The sequence below is a fragment of the Podarcis filfolensis genome, assembly GCF_964270895.1.
Source record: "Podarcis filfolensis genome assembly, chromosome: 1".
Classification (NCBI taxonomy): Eukaryota; Metazoa; Chordata; class Lepidosauria; order Squamata; family Lacertidae; genus Podarcis; species Podarcis filfolensis.
In genome coordinates, this window is record NC_139604.1 from 127,500,525 (window position 1) to 127,517,624 (window position 17,100).

At 46.8% G+C, this 17,100-nt stretch overlaps 1 protein-coding gene across 1 annotated transcript in view; it reads right to left on the minus strand.

Moving 5' to 3' along the window:
* Positions 1–17,100, minus strand: part of MNAT1 (MNAT1 component of CDK activating kinase) — a 136,723-nt gene that overhangs the window by 86,838 nt on the left and 32,785 nt on the right. The window contains exons 2-5 of the mRNA XM_083619427.1: positions 15,279–15,431; positions 14,235–14,308; positions 8,191–8,294; positions 5,646–5,786 (exon numbers count right to left, since the gene is read on the minus strand). Of these exons, the coding sequence (XP_083475553.1) occupies positions 5,646–5,786; positions 8,191–8,294; positions 14,235–14,308; positions 15,279–15,431 (472 nt within the window). The remainder of the gene's footprint in view (positions 1–5,645; positions 5,787–8,190; positions 8,295–14,234; positions 14,309–15,278; positions 15,432–17,100) is intronic.

The following is a 17,100-nucleotide window of genomic DNA, read 5'->3' on the forward strand; positions in this document are numbered from 1 at the left end:
TCTTGGGATCCATTTTGAATCCAAGTCTCAGCTCTCACACTCGAGCTAGTAAAATCCAAAAGCTCTCCTTTGAGCTGTTTTTCTGCCTCTCTCAGGCAGGCAATCTCCAAGCTGTCTCACTGTCCTTGCAAAGAAGTGAAGCCAAAACAACTCTCACTCTCACTGAGCCAGCCCCAGGTGTCAGTAACTTTCCAAGCCGACTGACCGTCGTTGCTTAGCAACTGTGCATACTTTTCATCCTTATCTCGCCATAAGAATTTCTGGTATGCAAGCCTAGGCTCTCAGAGCTGTTTTTCCAAACGCAGCTCTTCTGTGAACCAGAGAATAAATCAATCTGCATTCACACTCTTAGCCCGATATTCAGCATACCTTTTCGCGGCTCCAATGCTTGGAAAACACCCCCTCTTGGTGTCCAGCCGTCTGTTCAGCTTCTGGCTGCAATGCAGACGTTATCTTCTTTCCTTGGTGCAGAGGATGGCACACGATCCATCAACCTCTCACCTCTCATGCTGACTCCCATGGATCAGATAACCAGCAGCTTCTGCTACCATATGTTGGGATCAAGCCATATCTTCAGAGGAATTTGGCACTCTCCAGGTGCCCGGCTTGATTCCTTGTTGATCTCCCCCCCGTCAGCGACTCCCGGCAAGACAAGGCGAGATCCCGGCGATCCTTCTTCAAACGTGAGAAGGACACACCATCCCTCCTCCCCTGCCATTCCCCAGGGAGGGGAGAGAGACAGACAGAAATGTATTTACATGCCTTTATTTCTGTCTTTCCAGCAGTGCAGAAAAGAACATGTCTGCACTCCTCAGCAGCCACAGCAGAGAGGGAATACTCCACCCATGTACTTCCAGCACAGGGCCATGTGACACTCCAAGCTAACATCCGGTGCTCAGAGCACACAATAGACTGTCCCTTGTTCCCACGGTACAGTCCCATAACATCAACATCCTGTTTGGCTTTCCAGCCATCTGGAGCACTCAGCAGCATTGCTCCTTTTTCGTAACATGAACTTCATGGCTGAGTAGGGATTCGAACCCTGCTCTCTCAGGTCCTAGTCCAATGATCTAACCATTACACCACACCGGCTCATTTGGTGTGGATTTTCTCTTCTCTTGGATTTTGTTTGTCAGTGCTGCTGAATTTTCATCTATTCCTCTTTTCTGCATTAGGTAACATTGGTTGTTTACTTCCCATCATGTTGAATTTACTTGGGCTCTCACGTCCAGTCAATTGCAACCAATGATTTGGTGGGGGGGGGGGCTGCAGAAACTCCCGAAGCCAGGCTATGGGAAAAATTATCTCAGACATTACAAAAGGAAGGGGAAGGTAGTGAGTAGCGCAGCTGCAGTTTTCTTTAACAGCTGCGGATTTCAGACAGCCCCGGAGTTTGGCTTGATTTTGCTTATTGCCATAACACAGCATTCAAAAGCATTATTTCAGTAGCTTTGTTGTTAGGCTTTGGAATGTCCTGGTCTGCTTTACGTTTTTACCAGAGGCTGCTTTGGAAATATTTTACACACAAGGACGCATCTGTGAACGTTTCATTGGGGGGGGGGAGGAAGTCTGTCCTTCAAAGCCCTCTCTTGGGACCTTTAAGCTTTCTTTTTTAAAAAAAAGAACCCCAGAGAGAGAGAGACTGGGCTCAGAGGCAACTTCCCCCTTAGCCCACCCAGATTCTTTTAGCTGTCATAGCTTAAAGCGGGGGTGGCCAATGCGATACCATTGAGATGTGGCTGTACTACGACCCCCATCAGCCAGCAAGAGCAATGATGATGGGAGTTGTAGTCCAAAATCTCTGGAGGGGCCCACATTGGCTATTCCTAGCTTAAAGAATGCTATTGCTTGAAATTTGGCTCTCAAAATATACCGTATTTTTCGCTCCATAAGGCGCACCTGACCATAAGGCGAACCTAGTTTTTGGGGGGTTATTCAAGAAAAAAAATATTATTTAAAGGGAGCGCTGAGCAGAGCCTGTATGCATCCCAGGCTCTGCTCAGCACTCCATGAGCTGCGTGGAGCGTGTGTGCGGCGCTTGCAGGCTTTTCCCTGAGGAAGGAGAAGGGCAGCCCGTCACTGATGGGCTGCCTTTCTCCCTCCTCAGGGAAAAGCCCCCAAGAGCCACACACACACTCCGTGCAGCTATTTAAAGGGAGCATGGCTCTTGGGGGCTTTTGCGGGAGGTGGGGGAAGTGAGAGAGCCTCACTCTGTCCCTTCCCCCACCTCCTGCAAGAGCTGTGCGCTCTTTAAAGGTAGAGTGGCTATCCCTGGCTTTTGCGGGAGGTGGGGGAAGGGACAGAGCTTCTCGGGGCTGGCGGGGGAAGCCCGGGTCCCCCCCCCCAGCCCCAGGGACCACACATTCGCTCCATAAGACGCACAGACATTTCCCCTTAGATTTTAAGAGGGAAAAAGTGTGTCTTATGGAGCGAAAAATATGGTATGTGATTGCACCATCTGAGTCCAATTCCTTCTACTCTTTTGGGGTGGCTGTGAGGAAGAAAATGCCAGGCCAGCATTCCTAGGCCAAACAACTGTGGGCTTAAGACTTCCAGGCTGCTCTCTGCTGCCAGGGCTACTTAGCACTGTGCATATACAGTCCTTGAAACCTGCCAGTTTTGAGGAGAGAGAGATTTGCTTAGACCTCCCCAATATTTTCCTACAAGATGAGCAGAAAATGCAGCAGCTTAGGGCTAAGAGCATCTGCTTTGCAAGCAGAAGGTCCCAAGTTCAATCCCGGCATCTCCAGGAAGGGCTGGGAATAATATCCTCTGCCCCAAACCCTGTAAAACTGCTGCCAGCCAGTGTTGGCAATGGTGAACTAGATGGACCAGTGGTCAGGCAACTTCCTAAGTCCCTGCCAAGTGAACAGAACCATAGTTCCATAGTAACCTCTGGCATCTTCAAGCAGAACTGGGGAAAGACTCCGGCCTGAAAACCTGGAGAGTTACCTTTGTAAAAAATTAAAAAAAACAAAAAAAAAACCTGAAGCTTTCTTACTAGGAATTCTTGTCCAGAAATACCTAAAGATCAGAAGAGACTATTCATGTATGCTACAACAGCTGCACGGATGCTACTTGCCCAAAGATGGAAGGAGGACAATCAACCTACAAAAGAAGAATGGCAGATAAAGATGGTGCACTATGCCGAATTGGCAAAAATGACCGGGGAAACCAGAGATCAAAAGGACCAGTTTAACAAAGAATGGGGAAATTTTCTAAGTTACTTGAAAGAACACAGTAAACAACTGAAAACATTGGCAGGATTGTGAAAACACTTGCAATGAAGCCAGAACTATGACAAAAACTGAGTTTTAAGAAAATATGGAGAATATGATATAATGCAGTTTGAAAAGAGGATCTGGGGAAACCATGGAGGGAAGTTCCAGGATTCTGAGAATCGTTTTTGTAAAATGATCATGATTTATGTATGATGATAAATGTTAAAAGTGAAAATGAATTCCAAAAATGTTTAAAAAGAAAACCTGGACAGCAGCTGCCAGTCAGTGTAGACACAACTAAGCCAAAAGGATGAATGGTCTGACTCTGCATAAGGCATGTAGTGTGTTCCTGCCTTGCCCACCTGTTTGGGCTCTAAGTGCATCCATACGCTCAATACCCACTTGGATAATGCAGGGGAAGTGACAGAGACTATAGAAGAAGGGAAGGAGGGAAAGCAACCAGACCCTGAGCAGGTTGCAAGGTCTTTAAAACATTATACTGTTCTGCTGCCTGCAAGGTCAAAGGCCGCACAGGATTTCCTTTTTCTGTCAACATCCAAGAAGGGGAGCATGCCGAAATATCTAGGTCCGTGGCCTAGGAATAATTTAAAAATACAATAACTCCCCTTCAAAAAATAAAAAAAATCCACATGCCCCCTTGCTCCCAAGCGAGGTTCTCCCTGGGTATAGCCGCCCGCTCAATAAAATCACCTCTTAAATCACCTGACACTAAATCTCCTTCTCGTTTCAGTGGCTATCCCTCAGGGTCAGATAAGGAGTTCAGGTGCTCAGCCTTCCCAAAGGAAGAACGGAAGCAGAACAGAAATAAAAACACATCAACAATTGGATAGGACTATTAAAGCAAAACAATAAAAAGTGTTGTTGGGTTTTTGGGGAGGAGGGGGTGCAAGACAGGAAGAAAGTGAAATCCAGCTGGTGGGCTCGTAACAAGAGACCCAGAGGAGAGGAGAAGGGGGAAGTGAACATTATGGGGTGCTATGGAGGAACCATGTGACCAAAATGAAAATTCAGGTTGGGCCATGATGCCAATAGAGTAGCCAAGGTGTGTTTTTTAAGAGATCTGACACAGCCCGATGACCAGTCCTGTACACAACTGACACTGACAGAATATCTCCTCTGGTGGCAGAGGCTGAAAGAGAAAAAGTGCCAGTCTCCAGAATAAACCAGTCTTTCTCCTGCTCCAGCCCACAGAGCCAGTGTGGGATAATTGGTTACCGTATGGGACTTGGACCAGAAAGGCTGGGGTTTAAACCCCCATCGGTGGTGAGACTTGCTGAGCGACCTCTGTACTCTGCCTAACCTACATTGCAGGATTGCTGCGAGGAATAAAACACAAGGAGACATGTGTCACTCTGAATTCCTTGGGAGAAAGAGTGGGGTACAAAATGTACACGCCGAGAAAAACTGTGTGTACAAACTGACAAAAGAGCCGCTGCCAGATGGGTGCCTACTAATGCAATCTAATCACCGCTCTCCCATTGCAAGCTGCAAAAGGAATTGCAATCAACTTCCCACAATATCTGGCGTGTTGCAGTTTTGCTGTGTGCAACCCATTCTTCTGGGGAAGAAGGAAAAAAATCAGAGTTGCTGCAGTCTGCGAAAAGGCAGATCCTCAGGGAAAACGCAGAATCATCATCATTGGAGTTTGGTGGTCATGTTTTAACCTTTAAAGCCCTATATGGCCTAGGACCCTCGTACCTACGGGACCGCCTCTCCTGGTATGTCCCACGGAGGACCTTACGGTCTTCAAATAAAAACATCTTGGAGATCCCAGGCCACAGGGAGGTTAGGCTGTCCTCAACCAGAGCCAGGGCTTTTTCAGCTGTGGCCCCGATCTGGTGGAACACTCTGTCACAAGAGACTAGGGCCCTGCGGGACTTGACATCTTTCCGCAGGGCCTGCAAGACAGAGCTGTTCCACCAGGCCTTTGGCCAAGGCAAAGTCTGACCCCCTCCTTTGGTAATCCTCACAGAACTCTAGCCCAATGGTTGCCATTAATTTGACTCTGAATTGTATTTCAATTAATTGATTGTGATTTTATGCAAACTGTTATTTTTACCGTTGTTAGCCGTTCTGAGCCCGGCTTCGGCTGGGGAGGGTGGGATATAAATATAAACTTTATTATTTATTATTATTTATTGGATGTCCCATCAAAAAGTGACTGAACAAACCATGGCAATAATAATAATAATGTAATTATTTATACCCCACCCATCTAGCTGAGTTCCCCAGCCACTCTAAGAAGCCTAGTGTGGGAACATCATCTTTCTGGGAGTGGAACCTAGAAGAAGGGTCATTTATCTTTGGTGCCATGATATAGGAATAAGTCAGACAAACAGAGAGAGAGGGAATCTGCCCATTTCCGTATTAAGTAATTGAGATGCTGGGTGCTGCATCACCTACCAGCTTATCGAGAAGGTCCTGCTTGTTCTTCCTCTTCAGCATCTGTTGCATTTGCTCCTCCTTTTGTATAAGAAGCCGCCTGATCTCGCTTTCCTGCCGCTCAACCTCCAAAGCCTCTTCTAGCTCCTCTTGCTCTCGAGACTAAGAGAGAGAAAACAGGGAGCACTTGGGAGGTGAAGCCAAAGAGAAGGGTGTCTCAACAATGACCATCACAGCAGAAAAACAATGGCATAGCTGTCAACTTACAGATTTGAAAATAAGGGACCAGAAGCCTCGAAAATAAGGGAACAGCAGCCAAAATAAGGGATTTTCCCAGCACAGGTATGTTCAACTTCTGAGCCCCTCCGAGCCAAAGGCAGAAAGGCCAGCCACAGCCAAACAAAGCCTCAAGCGGTGGTTCCCACAGCGCAGCAACCCGGCAAAGGGGATGCAGCAAGGGAAACCACCGTCACCTCTCCGCTGGGAAGCGCTGAGCAAAGGCGAGTCCCCAGGCAACACAGCCGATTTGATCGGCACAAGAAGAAGAAGAAGAGTTTGGATTTGATATCCCGCCTTTCACTCCCTTTAAGGAGTCTCAAAGCGGCTAACATTCTCCTTTCCCTTCCTCCCCCACAACAAACACTCTGTGAGGTGAGTGGGGCTGAGAGACTTCAAAGAAGTGTGACTGGCCCAAGGTCACCCAGCAGCTGCATGTGGAGGAGCGGAGACGCGAACCCGGTTCCCCAGATTAGGAGTCTACCGCTCTTAACCACTACACCATACTCAGTGGCGTAGCGTGGGGGGTGCCAGGGGTGCCGGCCGCACCGGGCGCAACATCTGGGGGGGGCGCGAGTCCAGAGGGCCCAGCCGCGTCGTGCCCTCGGCCCGCCCCTATTGTCAGAGCGGCCGGCCAGCCTCCGCCTGCTCCTACCTTGCCCACCCGAGGACTGCGGCAGCGCCCGCCCCCGTGGCCACCTACCCCCGCCTCGCCCATTGGCTTGCCTCCCTCGGCCCCGCCTCTCTCCGATGGCCGCGGGGGTGTCCTGCTCGGCGCCGGCGCCTTTTTTCAGGAGGTAGGGAGGCTGGGCGGGGAGGTGGGGTCGGAAGCGGGCAGAGAAGGAGGGGAGCTCGTAGCCAAAAGGGCTGCGCCGGCCGGCAAAGGGCCGGGGAAAGTTTGGAGAGGAGAAACGCACCGTCATGATTTCCCGGTGGAAGCGGCAGAATTAGGGATGGCGAAGCGTAATTACGCACGAATTTCGCTGGGTGAGAGCTTCGGGGATCGATCAGCGGAAATGGGAATCAATTGGAATATGAGAAAGAGAGAGAGGGACCATCATTCATAGGCATAGATTTGTAGGGTTAGGGGGCGCAAATTACTTGCCTTGCCCCGGGTTAGGGGGCGCAAATTACTTGCCTTGCCCCGGGTGCTGACAACCCACGCTACGCCGCTGACCATACTGGCTCTCACGAGGCATGCAAGCTCTCACAAGGCATGCAAGCTCCACCCCCCAGTCGTTCTTAGACTCCTTATTGGGTGAGCAACGCAGCCAAGCAACACAGTTGGAGCCTCCCTCCTCCCTGGCCGGCAGGGAGGGAGGGAGGGAGAGGAGCTGCTTCCTTTGAAACCCGGGAAATTTAAGGGACATCATCAATAAAGGACAGCAGTGGGACATAGCGCTGGGATAAGGGAGTTTCCCGCCAAATAAGGGACGATTGACAGCTATGCAATGGGAAGAGCAAACCTTTGACTGAGCCATGTTTTGGAACATCACAAAGGCTCATTCCCCAGAGGTGGTGAACTTGCACCTAGGCTGCGCCACTTCAGACCACCCTTGCCGGGCGGGTAACATGATGGAATGCAACTCAACACAAACAAGCAAAAAAGTTTTCCTCCAGATAGAAAGCTAGCATATCCAGGGGGAGAATCCAGCCTGAGATGCTAGTTCTCTATGTAAAGGGATTTTAAAAATTATTTTTTGAGTAGAATTCGCTGGGTCCCCTCCATCACCCACTTGCAAGCTGAAGTGACAGAGGTCATGTACACACACAAAATACATCAGAACTAAGCTGAGTCTCAAATACTCTAAAGCAGCCAGGGAATTGCTCTCTCCTTCCTCAGTATGTTTAGAATGATATGCGGGCTAAGCTTCAAACTTGCAAAACAGCAACAGGTACTGAAGCACAACTCCCTCGCCTGTCTCCTTACTCGTTCTGAATATGGGTGTCAGCACAGCTTTCCTGTGTATTTGCTCTAATTACAAGACAGACTCAGAATGCTACATATAAAATGATATAAAATATAATTTTTGTTTTTGTTCTCCAGCCCAAAGAACATGCCTTAAATTTGTTCAAACTTAGCTTGCTTTATTTAAGCCACTACTTTACCCATTCAGAAGACAGTCTATAGCGGACCAAGGCTTTTTTGCTCTAGCAAGCCTACTATTTTGTATACTGGACAGAACCAGGTATTTTTTTTAAAAAAAAACCGCCATTGTTTCTTTCTTTTGGCAAATAATCCAAAGAACTGTAAACAAAACAAAACAAAAGCCAACCCTAGGCAACTTACCAGTTTGATCTTATTTTTCTGAATGACTTCCTTGTTTTCCTTCTGATACATCTCCATCTTCTTTCTTGTATTTTCTACATCAATGTTGTTGGTCAGGTTGAACACTAGATCAACATTTTATGAATTAGCAGTGGGGAAGAGAGGGGTGAAGAAAAGAAGCAAAGCTTCATATTAAACAGCAGTCATAACAAAGCATTAATTTTATTCAAGGACAATGTTTTCTAAAAATATATTCCCACCTTAAAATTAAGACTCCGTTTCTATCATCAGAAATCTTAATTTCTGCTACTATTCCCCCGCACCCCGAAATTTGAAAAGATTTAAGTAACAACATACCTCATGCATAATTATACACAGTGCTTTTTTCGGGGGGGTGCAGGGGTACGCATACCCCTAAACATTTTGTGAATCTAAGTTTGGCCTCATTGAGGGGCAGTATTTCAATATGAGTAGGAAAATGAGAGTGCCCCTAAACATTATTTTTTTTAGAAAAAAAGCACCATTTATACATATAGATGTATTTAATTTTCTAGTTTATCCTGGTTGCGAGACAATTGTTCACAAAAAGGCAATCACAAAAGGATTTGAGCGTGCGTGACACAAATTCAAATGCAACGTTTGATATCTGCATTAAGCAGAGCAGCAAACCTTTTGAACTGCACTTATTTTCTTTAGCAAATAGGAAGGCAACGACAAGCTTTCATCTTCAGTTCCTAACTGGCATATTCAGGTTTTTAATAAGCTTGTCCACAGACCATAAGCCAGGTCATCAAACCTCCCACATTGACCCTATGTGTCTCGTGACCTGTGTATTCTTCGCTGCCCTAGCACCCTTGACCTCATTGGCTTAGCTACTCTGATGTCAAAGAAGGGCTGGGCGGCCAAGAGCCCAGCAGCTTAGTACTAATGGAGGGGCGAGGGAGGGGGTGCTTGGGATTTTCCTCTTTCATTGTTCACGGGATACCACTGGCTAGCATTCAGAGCCATTGGCTGGAAACGGACAGACAACACTTGCGGTTATGTATGAAATGGGATATAAGACTGCCAGCGTTCGTGTATGATTGGTACTTTTAAAAAATTGGGTTCTTCCTATTTCAAATGGGGTTTATGTTTTCTTTTCCAAGCTAGGAGTACCCATTGCTGGCTTCAGCTTCTACGCAGGGTTTTTGGGGGGAGACATAAATCATGGCTGGGGAACCTCAAGCTCAGAGGCTGAATTCTGCTGGAATGTAGCCTAGTATACAACAGTTAAGTGTCACCCTAATACACCGTTAGCATGACACCACCCCCCAGACAGCTGCTCAAGAGGGAATGTGGCATTAAAGGTAAAGGGACCCCTGACCATTAGGTCCAGTCGTGGCCGAATCTGGGGTTGCGGCGCTCATCTCGCTTTATTGGCCGAGGGAGCTGACGTTTGTCCACAGACAGCTTCCGGGTCATGTGGCCAGCATGACTAAGCCGCTTCTGGTGAACCAAAGCAGCGCACGGAAACGCCGTTTACCTTCCCGACGGAGCGGTGCCTATTTATCTACTTGCACTTTTGACATGCTTTCGAACTGCTAGGTTGGCAGGAGCAGGGACCGAGAAACGGGAACTCACCCCGTCATTGCGGGGATTCGAACTGCCGACCTTCTGATCGGCAAGTCCTAGGCTCTGTGGTTTAACCCACAGCACCACCCGGGTCCCCCAGTGTGGCATTAGGGCCCCCAAAAAGCATTTTTTAAGAAATAAAAACTAAGCCAAGCTTTGTTATATTGCAGAAAAACTTTGGATACCAGTCGCCGGGGTTCACAAGTGAGATGGGACTATTGACCTCAGGTACAATAAGTGAGATTGGACTATTGCACCCATGTGCAATATGTAAGTGGGCTTCCCAGAAGAGGCACCCCCATAGCCATTGTGATAGAAGGAACCTGGACTGAATGAGCCTCTCTGGCCTGAACGAACTACAGGGCTGCTCCACTTACGTTCTTATGAGCAGGTGGCTGTTTTGCAGGGATTTTAAAGAAGCCTCTCTTTTGCGTTCAGACAGAAGCATACTGTACGTTTCCAAACAAGAACCTGCCCACAGGGGCTGGGAGAGCAAGAAGGAAAATACACTAGTGTGCAGCCGCTCTTTATCTCCTGGCCCATCTCTTATTGGCTGGGCTTACACACTGGCCTGCCTTTAGACATCTGTCAAAATATAATACAAAAAGCCCATTGTTTCTGAAGCCCAAAAGGTTTACTGCTCTTTGAATAGCAATCCCACTTCTGAAAAGCCAGACTTTCTTCTGCGGAGAAAGAAAAATGCTCTGAATTGAAAGGAAGGAGCATTTTCCAAGCCACTATCCAAAAAGGGAGGGGAGTGGCGTGATGCTAGAACTGCAGGTGAACTACTATGGCGTAGCTCAGGGCCACAAGCTCAGTGGTGGAACATCTGGCTAAAGCCCTGCATCTCCAAGCAGGACTTGGAGAGAACCTTGCCTGCAACTCTAGAGAGTGGCTGCCAGTCAGTGTGGACAATACTAAGCTAGACTGTCATGGTTATGATTGGATAGATAGAAGATAGGGTGCAGCAGAAGGGGAAAAACAACAGCTCCATAGAAAAAGGAGTGTGAAGTCAACAAAAATGAGAAAAAGACGAAACTGTGTTTTGACTGTATATGTTTAAAATATTGAAACTTAATAAAATATAATTTTTTGGGGGGGGGCACTAATCTAGATGGACCAGTGGTCTGATTCAGTATAAGGCAACTTCCTACATTACTATATTCCTGAGCTGCACTGTTTTTCCACCTGCTACTGCAGCCCAGGCCTCAAATTTAAGACTCGGGCACCCAGTTCCAGACAACCTCACTGTCTGCGTCACCTCGCCAGAAGACAGAGCCACTGGGCTTCTACCCAAGGCACCTACAGCTTACAGACTCACAAGTTGTCAGGTGACACAAGGGACCCATCAATTGGCAGTGAGTCCTAACAGACCTGCCCCCTGTTTCGTCTGGCCCGGGAGGGTAGGATTTGGACTGACTCCAGCTGCAAAGGCGGCTTCTGCTGTCCAAGAAACTTACAGGCCACCGGGGTGAGGCTGTTGCTGGCGTCAAGATAGTTTTGAAGATGCATTGGCTTTTTGCTATTAACTGGATTGTATTCCTGTAAATTTTGTTGTTAGACCTTATCATGAGCTCCTTCTACTCCTCCCTAGACAGAGAGAGGGAGAAGGAAGGAGCTACCCAGCCACGATTCCTGCCTTAAGCAGAGACTCCACAGTTACGGGGAGGCACCGAGGCTGGAAGTGGGACTGTTGTGCCATCAGAGGGGAAAGGTAGCCAGAAGGGAAGGCAGGCATCCAGCCACCAGAGGACTCGCAGCTCTATCGCCTCCTGGAGTTTTGATGGCTGTGCTTCGCAATACGTTGCCAGCTCCATCATATTGGAATGGTTGAATGGTGTTGGGCGAGGTGTCACGAGCTCTACTTCCAATAATGGGCAAGAACTACTCTGGCAGCACTAGCATCACTGGAAGGACAGATCCTGAAGCTGAGGTTCCAATACTTTGGCCACCTCATGAGAAGAGAAGACTCCCTGGAAAAGACCCTGATGTTGGGAAAGATGGAGGGCACAAGGAGAAGGGGACGACAGAGGACGAAATGGTTGGAGAGTGTTCTCGAAGCGACCAGCATGAGTTTGACCAAACTGCAGGAGGCAGGGGAAGACAGGAGTGCCTGGCGTGCTCTGGTCCATGGGGTCACGAAGAGTCGGACACGACTAAACAACTAAACAACAACAACAATGCCCACAGTCACTTGCCCAAGACACCCTGATCACTTTAATAATATAGTTTCCTACCACTATTAAGGCTGGCATGATTGTACAATATTCTCAGCCACTAGGGAGATTTCCCCTAAATGAAAAGCTGGCTACATCTTCTCCAGGCATATTTTTATTTTACAACATTTTTATTCTGAATCTTTCAACATTAAAAGCAGAGGAAAACAGCAAAAAAAAGTACAATGAACCAATAAATAATAATAATAAAAAGCAGGGCGGGGTGGGGGGGACACAACCCAGGGTAAGCCAATGAAGCAAACACACAGTTTAATAAAGCTAATCCTTTAATGCTCCTTGGAACAAAAAGGTTTTAACACTCGGTAGAGATGTGGGACAGAAAACTTTCCACTGCTTTATTTTTCCATAGAAAATTTTCCATTTCGTAAGTTCATTAGTAGCAATGAACAGGTGCCAATTATAAATACAGCAAGGGACAAGTTTGGCAGTCCACAACATACAAGTAGAATCATATAATTGTAGAGCTGGAAGGGACCCAAGGGTCATCTAGTCTAACCCCCTTGCAATGGAGGAATCACGCTAAAAAATCCCCAACAGATGACCCTCCACCTGCTGTTTAGAAACCTCCAGCGAGGGACAGTCCAGCACTTTCTGTCTGTTCCACCATCGAATAGCTCTTAACATTAGAATAAACAAACTAAATTAATTCACTCCCTGGGACATCAGGAAAAAAATTCCAGTGCAATCTGACAATTTTCTGTTGCAAATTACCCTATGCAAATTAGTCTAATCTGCATGGTGGAGAATCGATTCAACATTTAAAAAAACCAGCAACACCCAAATCACTGACCCTGGGACAGAAAGCAAATGTAATGCACCAGACACATGGATGGTTCTATATAAATAAATAAATGCATTATAAGGAACACTCCTGTCTGTTCTCATTTTCTGCACAATGGAAATTTCATTTCAAACCCTGGGTCTATTTGAGTTTGTTGGTTTGTTTGTTGGCTTGTTGGCTTGTTTGTTTGTTTTAAACCCCACGTTTCCCCAATGCAGGACACATGGAGGCTCACGACATAAATTAAAAACAGACACATCAAATAAATAAATAAAAACAATCAATTACAAAAAATAAAAAAGTTACCATACTAAAAGTAGCACTGAATTTTAAAAAACAACAACTTTAAAAGCACAGCAAAAGGGCAAGAAAATGTATAACACCCACTATTAAAATACCCTTCCGCAACAGCCAATTAGTGGCCAAAGGCCTGTCTAAACAAAAAAGTATTTGCCTGCTGATGAAAGGAAAGCAGAGGGGACATCAGTCAAGCCTCCTTCGAAAGGGAGCTCCACTACCTGGAAGCAGCCACTATTGCCCACTCCCGCATTATGTAACTATATCCTTGGATAGCTCAGCTGGTAGAGTATGAGACACTTAATCTCAGGGTTGATGGTTCAAGTCCCACGTTGGGCAAAAGGTTCCTGCGATGCAGGGGGGTGGAGTATTTGAAGGGGTCCCTTCCAACTCTACCATTGTGATAACCCAACTCTTTCACCTCACTTGCCCACCACCTCCCCAAATAATCTGCCCGGCAACCCTCTGGGGTGGCTGATTTCTCTTCTCTCGCCAACATATTCAACTCATCTGCCACTCTCTTGCCCTACCCAAAAAAAAGTAAGAGCTCCCCACCAAAGCTACAGAGCCCTCGGGCAATGGCATCTGTAGACCTGAAATCCAAGCAGAGAGAGAGAGAGAGAGAAAGAGAGAGAGAGAGAGATCCGGCCCTGCTCTTAAGCCTCCCTCGCTCTACATTAGCACCATAAAAAACCCGTTCCCAAAGTGGTATGCAAGGTCAAATGCTTCAAAGCGCTCCAAGCTACTGTACTTGAAGAAGTGAGAGGATGAAAAAGGGGCCATATGGCTTGTGTCACAGTAAACAAAGCCAATGGAAGCACAGATCCCCCTTTCTTTTTTATTTGATCTCCCCACCCTCTCTGTTTCTTCAGCATCCCTAGCGCCTTGACAAAGCGTTTTCTTTGGGTGAATTTGCTCCCTGCATCTCGCACCCACTCCCTGCAACCCTGACAGCCAGAGACAAGACACGGCGCTCCAGTTGAAGAGTTTCCGATTAAAAAATGTAAGGAGATAGTAATTAGATAACTATTGGGTACCAAGACAGAGACCCGACGGAAGAGATTCAGCTTTAATATTCTGCAGGGCCTGCGAGAGACGAAAGCACACCATGCATCAAATATGCAAGCATTAGGACTTACCAATTTCTTCAACTTCTTCTAGGAAATCATTATACTCCGTTAGACTGCGGAAGTCATCCTCTCTTTTGTTGTATCTATGAGAGAAGATGAAATGAAATCAGCATTATGCTTGCATGCAATCGTGCCAAGATGACAACGCCTGATGCTTCACCGTTCTATCTGAGGGTCCAAGCGCCCTGGGCGCATTTGAACTGAGCTCTTGAGCAATTTCAGGATCAGGCCAAAGGCCCAGTAGGTCCAGCATCCTGTTCTCACAGTGGCCAGTCACATGCGAGACGCATGGGAAACCAGCAAGAAGGGCCCAAGTGTGAAAGAACTCTCTCTACCTGTGATTCCCAGTAGCTGGAATTCAGAGATAAAGTGCCACTGACTGTAGAGACAGAACACAGCCAGTTTAGAAGCTAGTGAAAATATTTTTCCTGAAAGACCACAAAGCACAGCAAGGATCGAGATCCGAAGGGCAGTATGGCACCACTAAGACAACTGTGATTTCGAGTGTAAGATAAGCTTAGAGAAGCCTTTTCCAGATGTTCTGGACTGCTGCCAGCTGGTGGGAATTGTAACCTCAAACATCTGGAGGGCCAACCATGCAGTTAGAACTGATGTCTATTATATTTTTAAAAAGCTGTTTCATAAGCACTTGTTAAAACACAAATATCTGGAAATTAATTATTGGCATTAGGGGTTCCTCTAAGTTTGAATGTTAACAATCAAGCTTTTAAATCTTCCAACCCATAGGGTAAAAGTTCTCAGCCCCGTTTAAAGAACTGAGAGGGTCGTTGTATGCAGTCATCAACCATACGTGCAATTTAACTATATTCTCTGAAACAAGCAGGTGATGAGATCACTGGCAACCATCAAAATCTCCATTTGGTCTGTCTCCACCGAAAGATGCCTTTCTTATATTCGGTTTGTATCTCTGGAGATCAACTGGGCAAACAGTTTAAACAGACACCCTTCCACAAGCACAACCAAAGGGAATCTGGCCTTGACGGGCGGGGCAATGGAGGCGGCCTCCCTTATTTGGGGCTTTGTGACACTAACATTTTCAACACCTTCTTCCTGATTTCCACCTCCTTGTCAACAGCTGGGTCCTCAAAGAGCTGCACTCTGAAGTTGCTCTTCCGCAAAGGGGTGTCACACTCTTGGCAGTTCCCAGCCCCTCGGACAAACAGCAGCTCCACGCAGCTTTCACAGCTGAAAGAGAGAAAACAGATGAATGCAGAAACTGGTGCTCTATTTATTTTTTAGAAAGAAAGAAAGAGGGGTGGGGAAATGCCACTTCAGCCTCACATAGTTGCCGCTGAGCGTTCCTGCATTTGTTTCCTGCTCTTTAGGGCCCTTCGAAATGGGGGCTTTTTCGTGGGTGCATTCTGAAAACTTCAGCTAGTGCAGAATTCAGCGGCCAGGTTGCTCACAGGGGCAAGATGGTTTAAGCACATTACACTGATCCTAGTCCGACTGCACTGGCTACCAATTCGTTTCCGGGCCCAATTCAAAGTGCTTGTTTTTGACCTATAAAGCTTTAAATGGCTCAGGACCATAATACCTCCATATGAACCTACTTGGACCCTGAGATCATCTGCTGAGGCCCTCCTGCAACATGATAATGTGCCTTTTCTGCAATGAGTCCCCAGGGAGGCAAAAATGTTCCTCTTTCACCTAGTCTTTGGCTGATGGACATCCAATGCCCTTTTAAAATATGTCATGGAAGGGGGGATTATTGGGTTGTTTTTGTTTTTATTATGTATTTTCTGGTTTTTTAATATTGCGATTTTATGCTCTGAACCACCCTGAGATCTACAGGTATAGGGCAGAATACTAATTTAATAAAATAAAACAAATTCTGCAACATGTCATTGGTGCATTAAGTATTGTCATGGTGGTAGATTTATACTGGGCTGTCCACACACCGTTAAGAACATAAGAGCCTGGTGGATCCAGCCAATGGTCCATCTAGTTAGTCCAGCATCCTATTCTCACAGTGGTCAACCAGAGGCTCCATTGGGAAACCAAGAGCAACTCTCCCCTCCTGCAATTTCCAGCAACTGGTGTTCAGAATCATTACTTCCTCCGAACACTTACCCTTGCCAGCCACCCTGAATGCAACATGTAGAAAAGTGGGAATTAAATGTAGTTTAAATAAATGAATTAATAAATGAAGAGGGAGCATCCCAGGGTGTGCAGTCTAAAGAAACAAGCACAGACCACATTGTGATTGACTGTGAGGCTGCGCTGGAGTGATGGCAAGCTCCTCTTCCCTTAGAGGCTGTTATGCGCAATAGACAAGCAGGCAAAGTGGCTGATTTCGCAAAGGCTGACCCAACCATATAACAAAATGCTCCTCACCCCTGATCTACAAGGTTAGGAAATGAACGACAACGACTAGTTTTAAATGAAGGTCAGAACAAGCGAGTTGGACTGGATTTTCAGAAGGAAGCAAAACTTCTAGAAATACGTGAATACGTGTACTCAGGCTATTACAAACGAAGGCAGCAGCAGCAACAACAACAGCCACTTTGGCCTGGGGGTTGAGGGGTGAGATGAGATAACCAACGCTGGGCAGGTCAGAAATCCCTGTTTTGCAAAGGAAATCTCCACACAGAGCTTAGGACGAATGTATGGAAACCAAGTGGTTTTGCACAGTTTGCAAATCATTGCTAAACTTCGGATTTATTTATTTTTTAAAGGAAAGGAAAAAAGGTTGGTGGAGGAATGGCATTTAGGTCTGGGAAAGGCCTACAGAGCCGCTGACAGTCAGTGTAGACAATACTGGCTTGGTTCACACATCATGGTAAGCCAGAATGGAGTTTACCCACTGGCGGAGGAAGAGGAGTGGGGGGGGAACGCACCGCCCCCGGCAGCG